Source organism: Athene cunicularia, assembly GCF_003259725.1.
Source record: "Athene cunicularia isolate RWA chromosome 1 unlocalized genomic scaffold, athCun1 chr1_part1, whole genome shotgun sequence".
Lineage (NCBI taxonomy): Eukaryota > Metazoa > Chordata > Aves > Strigiformes > Strigidae > Athene > Athene cunicularia.
This window is the reverse complement of record NW_020799091.1, coordinates 29,297,561-29,303,912: the sequence shown is the minus strand read 5'-3', so window position 1 is coordinate 29,303,912 and position 6,352 is coordinate 29,297,561. Positions and strand designations below refer to the sequence as shown.

At 36.6% G+C, this 6,352-nt stretch overlaps 1 protein-coding gene across 1 annotated transcript in view; it reads right to left on the bottom strand.

The window, feature by feature from the left end:
• Positions 1-4,433: 4,433 nt before the first annotated feature.
• SUCLA2 (succinate-CoA ligase ADP-forming beta subunit) overlaps positions 4,434-6,352 on the bottom strand; it is a 26,534-nt gene continuing 24,615 nt past the window's right edge. The window contains exon 12 of the mRNA XM_026845137.1: positions 4,434-5,235. Within this exon, the coding sequence (XP_026700938.1) occupies positions 5,161-5,235 (75 nt within the window). The 3' untranslated portion in view covers positions 4,434-5,160. The remainder of the gene's footprint in view (positions 5,236-6,352) is intronic.

Here is a 6,352-nt window from a genome sequence, read left to right as displayed (position 1 = left end):
GGGGGGGGGGGGGGGAAATGACACAACACACACACACACACCCCCAAACAATTTGAATTTAATTACTGCCTGTGAAACCCTGCGGACACAAAAGACCACAACTCTGTATTAGGAATAAACTATCCCCACTGCTGTGTATCTATTGCTCACACATTGTTCCCTCTGTCTCTGTAGACATCTGTAGAGTTTCTTCCATTTTAACAGATGAAATTTGGAGTCAGGTACAAAAAAAAAAAAAACAACAACCCATACTTTGTTAAGAAATCAATTCTCAGTAAGGTCTGTCTTTTAGATTATTTTTTTTTTGTGAACAAAATTGTTTACTGGCCAATTACCATCCACCACACCTGAGTGACTTTACTCCTTTGTTCCCTGTTCTTCATGGGAAAACACACCTGACTGCCTCATCATTCCCTTCATATGAGAGTATGTTGCCATTGGTTGTAAATGGAATAAGAAAAAAAAAAAAAACCACAAACAAAGCAGTTGAACACCTGTGTGTACAGGCCCTTCATTAGGTTTCTTGCACTTTAACACACACTTGAAGAAAATCTTTCATTACATTTTAAGGATTGCTTAATTATGACATACCATCTTACAGAACTAATTATTTCAATTGACTAAAAAAACCCCATAGCTTAGTTTGCAGGGTATTTCAGCTATTCATCTCAAATGAAAATAAATGCACCTGATGTGCTAAAGCTCACCTGCAGGATAGGAATTCCAGGGCACAGCCACTGCCAGTTTTGAGTAGCTTTGTTGTGTTGTGTCTACCTCTGAGTAACAATACTCCAAAGCCCAAATTGATGCTGACTGGGAGAGTCTATTTCCTTACCCAGATCTAATACCTTTCCCAGGCATCTCCTAACTAGGTGAACATTTTACCTGACCCATGCAGTCAGTCCTTATCATGTAGAACAGCAGGTACTCAATTTCAGTGGTATTTACAAGTTCATATTTAAAGCTTTGCAGCAAGTACACACAAGGCTGCCAACATCTATCCAGACTGGCCGGAATGGCAAGGCTTTAAATTAAATCTAGTAATAAACTCTTCTCCTCTTCCTCAGGTGCTTGGTACTTCAACTGACTGACAGATAACTTGCTGGGAAGAGACAGTTGATGCCTCCTCCTTTCCCTTGGTCCCAGTCTCTGCTCGCTACACTGCATTTTTTAATCTTCCTGACCGCCCTCACAAGATGAAAACTTTACCACACATCTTTCACAAAACATTGGCCAGTACAGAAGTTTTCTTACACTGCAGCTTCCCATGATGGTGATACAGCAGATATTAAAGATACCACCTGCAGTGATAGTCTCTGTCAGGCAAAGAGATTAATCAGGCAGACTGACTTAATGATTGAGAAGCAAGCCGTGGTATGTTGAGGTATGGGTTCCCCAGTACAAAACAGTGGCAACTCACTACCTTCGTCTACAGTTCCTGCACAGCTCAAAGGTGAGCTACTGCTTCAGGCACATCCTGCACTGACCTTCTCTTTTGTTCATATCAGCTTGATAGCTGAATTTAAATATTTGTTTTAAAATAGTACTATTATCTTGCAACTAAGCCTCCATTAATCCTGGGTTACTCTTTCATCTGCACGAGGTACGAAGCTACCTACTTAAGCCTTCATGAAACGAGTTGTTCTCCTTGCTGCAGTGTTCTTCAGGGGGTTACTATACAGGCTTTCCCCACATTAAATGCATTAGACTTATTAGTAATTTGAAATACAGATTTATTCCCAGCTCCTTCAAAGCTTTTCTTTCAAACTGTCCAACATTGGAATTCTACTTTTAAACAAATCTTGAGTGTGTCCACCAACAGTATCTATATTAATACTATTTAGAATCTTAGTGTCTGTTTTTTATGAAGGACGATTATTTCACTGAAGTATCTCACTAGAAAGTGGTTAAATACATTAAATAGAAACTGGTTCAGCAGATAACACATTAAAAACCCCTTAATCTTTTTGAATACTCATGGTATAACATTCACCCTTAACGTCCGCTAGAACTGTCTTCAAGCACATTGGTCACAACATCCCACAAGTCTTAACACTTGACATAGCTGTGGAACATGAGAACAGCTAATATCAGAATTTCAAGGTTGGTAGTGCTTACACAATTCTTATAAAAAGGCATTTGCTTTTATGATATCTCAAAACAGTCACGAAAAACTGCACTGATAACTGAATCAAAAGGCAGCAAGTCATCTAATACAAACTCCTTTTACTGTCATTAAAATTCCTGTTCCTTTGACGCTCTCATCTGTAGAGAAGTTTACACACTTTTCATGTTTTGTTGACTTTGTTAGAAATTTTGCTGTTGCCTGTACAGACTAATTTTAGTAATCTTTGATTATTAATATCACAATACAGTACAGGTAAGGAGGTTGTTTACAAGGTTTTAAGTAGATCTAGTTAGTTCCTACATGGGCCTTTAAATTATTTTCCAGTTAGTTCCTTTGGGCCTTTAAATTACAAACTACACACTAAATGGATTAACATTCCTTGATTGCAACATACTTTGATTTAGGCAAAACAATCTGAAGAACAATTAAGACATACATAATTAAAAGGTCAGAGCATTCTAGTACCTTCTTAATTAAAGCAATCTTCATGTGCCTGCTTAGTTTCCAGATACTCAACACAAATCAGTCAATCACTGTTTTCTTCAAGTGAAATAACAAGAAATAACATTTCCAGACCCCTATCTCTGGAAAGGGGCATGCCTGGCACCTATATACACCACATATATGCCATCCTGGTCACAGTCCTTCATATCACTGTTCACACTCCTCCCATGCCTCTCATGTCACTGTCTGAGACAACTATACCCAACCCCTTACACACTGCTATTTCCAAAGGGAAATTCAATTTTTTCCAATTAGTAACTATCTGCATTACAATAAGCATTGCTGAAGTAACTTAAAGCAACTATCTTCCACTCTACAGATGGTTATTTTAGCATCAAGAGTGATTTGGTACACTCTGAACACCCTGGTCTGGAAATTATATGCAGCCACCTTCCTATGCCACACCTATTCCTCATCCTTTGTTAAAGGAATACTATGAACTTTAGAATTACCCTAATGGCAAAACACTTTCTGCCACATCTATTACTTGTGAATACGTTAACTGAGAATGTCAGTATTTTACATTCCTCTCAAAGATGGAAAACACTTTGTCTTGGCTCCCTCTCCCCTACTCAACTACATTTAACAGTTCAAATAGGGTATAGGGAAATTCTGGAGTAACAGCAGGATGTAGTTTTGCCTCCATTCTAGTCCAGAATTTGTACTAAAAGACCATTTCCATCTGTCAATTTTGGCAACATCAAGTCACTTTTGTCTCATTGTTCCTTGCTCTGATTTAGAAAGAATTAGCCTGGTATGTTTAAAAAATAATAAAAAAAATTCCTTATGAACCTGGAATATTATCATTCCACACAGATTTTTTAAAAGTAAAAACATAAGGCTAGATGCAAACCCACATGCTAGAAATGAATTGTATTCTCAAAATTACTCAATGCTTAACAAATCTGTTCAAACTAGTTATCTCTGCAAATCCATTCAAGGCCCCTGAATAAAAGCAGTTCCAAGCATACCCAGAAGCCCAATTTTGCATGCTGGATCAACAGTGTGCAGTAGTCAGTTGTGAGACCAACTAGGATCAAAAATAATCCAGTTCCAATTCAGACTGCGTTTAATTTCTGCTGATTTTCTTTAGTGCTGCCAAAAAACTATGAAATATGCCATGCTAGTTTAAATAGTTTCTGCATTTATCTTATCCACCTCAAAACCGCATATGATTGAATGCAAGTTTCCCCACATTTCACATAATCCTTTTAAGTCTTCAGTTCATGATTAAATGATTTTCCATTTTGAAATCCCACCACAGACAAGTCTTCATTACTTCATGATAAAAACTACACTATCATTAGCCAAGAAAATAGCATTTTAAACAAAAAACCCTACAAACTACAACAAAAAATGAGTCATAGAAACTTAACATCACTTGGAAACTAAGTGGTAAATGGATCATCATCCAAATTCCCAATTCTATGTAATGCCAAAATCAACAGCATTGTAAGGTGACAAAAAATAACAGTTAATACAAGATTTGTTAGTAGAAGCAACATTTTCCCGCATATATGTTTGTGCAGAGATCAGTTATGGCCACTTCAGTAAGCTGTTACATGCATGGTATCTGTCCAACCTTTTCAACACAGCATGAGTTCACGTGTTTTTAATCACACAATGTAATTTAAGCAGGAAGAAAATTAACATATGTGCTATTGTAGATATAATCCTAAAACGCTTTTAGCTTGCTATCTTAAATTATGGTTTAATCCATATGGATTAATATGGATTTAATCCATATGGTTTAATATGCAATTTATCAGACTGGTGACATATAAAGAAAGACACAGTACACGTTTTGGGAGACATTTTATTAATGTACAATTTTATTAGCAATGTACAATAGACATTTTAATTCTCTATGCAGTCTGTCTCCTTGAAGTTTGGTAAATGCTTGTTCATATATAAAACTACATGATGCTTTTTTTGCAAGGACCGGAATCGTGAAAATCTAAGTGCTACAGTATATTTTGTAGTGATTAAACAAGTTGTCCAGAAGAGTTACCAGCCACTTCAGTGAAGCACTTCTAAAAATGTTTCTGATCAAGTTCAAATGCACCTATTCATAAATAACGATTGGTTCGCTCATGTCCTTTATACTGCTAAGTACAACTGTCTCCAATATAAAATACCGTTACAATACATTTCTCTACATGGACAACTAGATACTCTAGTCATATTTACTTTTAACAAAAGCTAATACAAATTTACAGGTAAAGTCTAACTTCAGAATTCATTCAGAATAATTATTTTTCAACCAGAAGCTTTACTTTGGACAATGCAGAAGTATATTGCAAGTGACATTCTGCAGCAGAAGCTGGAGGCTTGAGAACAACTAAGGACTAAATATCAGCAATACACGCTTTCACAAGAACTCTGACCATTCTGAATGTTAACATTAAAGACCAGGTACTTCAGTCTGTGCGCCTGTCAAACAATCAAAACCTCCACACAAAAAAATGAAAAATACCCCACAGAACACAGTATTTCAGAGAACATGTTAGACACCAGCATGACATTTCTCAAATTGGCAACTGAAATTTTACATCCACCTGAGCTTGTTTTGCTAAGCTTACTATTTCTGAGAGTTTCACCACCTGAAAAACAGAAAATAAAGACTTAATTTCAAAACAATCCTAATTTGAGTGAGCTGGACCAATTTTTTTAAAGTAATCCCAGAGAATCATCAGCAACATTTTAAGGGGGGGTAGGGGCAGGGTGGGATTAATTCTTAGTCCAGTGCTTCTTAATCACTTTTAAATGAAAGAACAGACAAGTCTTCTACAAAACATCTCACATGGTTACATGATGTCTGGTTCTCATTTACAACCAAATTATCTTGATAACTTTATGTGGCACCTTGTTTTCTTGGGAGGTATTGGGGTACCCACTCACAGAGATTCTATATATCTAGAAACTATTACTCTCCTGAGAAGCCTCAACTTCTCTTGCATAATAGCTCAAAACCTCTATCAATTATTTCCTGCTTAGAATCAAATATTATAACTAAAAGGCTCTTTCGGAAAATAGAGATTCAGAACTGTAAGTTTCCCCGTGATACAAAATCCAGCAGATGCCTTCTAATTTTTTTCAGACACAAATTTTTATCTTTACCATTGCTACACAACTGTAGTATGTTTTTCTCATTCACATTATCTAACTTCAAAAGCAGCTAAAATACTAATTAGCTAGAATAATTCACAGACACCTGCTGAATATTTAGGTAGAAAAAAAGTACTTTTAACATCACTGGTTATAACCACTGCTTTGAATACTCAGCTTAGTACTCTGATCTACCCTCATTCATATGTTTATACCATTCATGGCATTATTCTACATAAACCTAACCTGTTTAAGGAATTACCTATGGGCAACACACAAAAAAACCTGTAACCCTTTCGAAACTATTTCTACAGATGCAGATAATTTAAGATTACAAAACTAATTTTAACTCCATTTGCATGGCTCCATGATTCATCTGAGAACTTCAGATTCAACAGCAGCTTTAGAAGATACATTATGTAGATGCAGTATAGCTGAAAGACCCATATGTACTGCTAGGGAAGATTTCCATTGACCTTACCAAAGCTTGATCAGCCTAGCAGGACTTAATATTATTCCTTAAAAACACAGGGCCATACTTTCAAGCTAAGCAAGTTCTTCCTCCAAGCAATCTACAGCTGCTTCTGGGGGGGGGGGGGGGGGGGGGGGGGG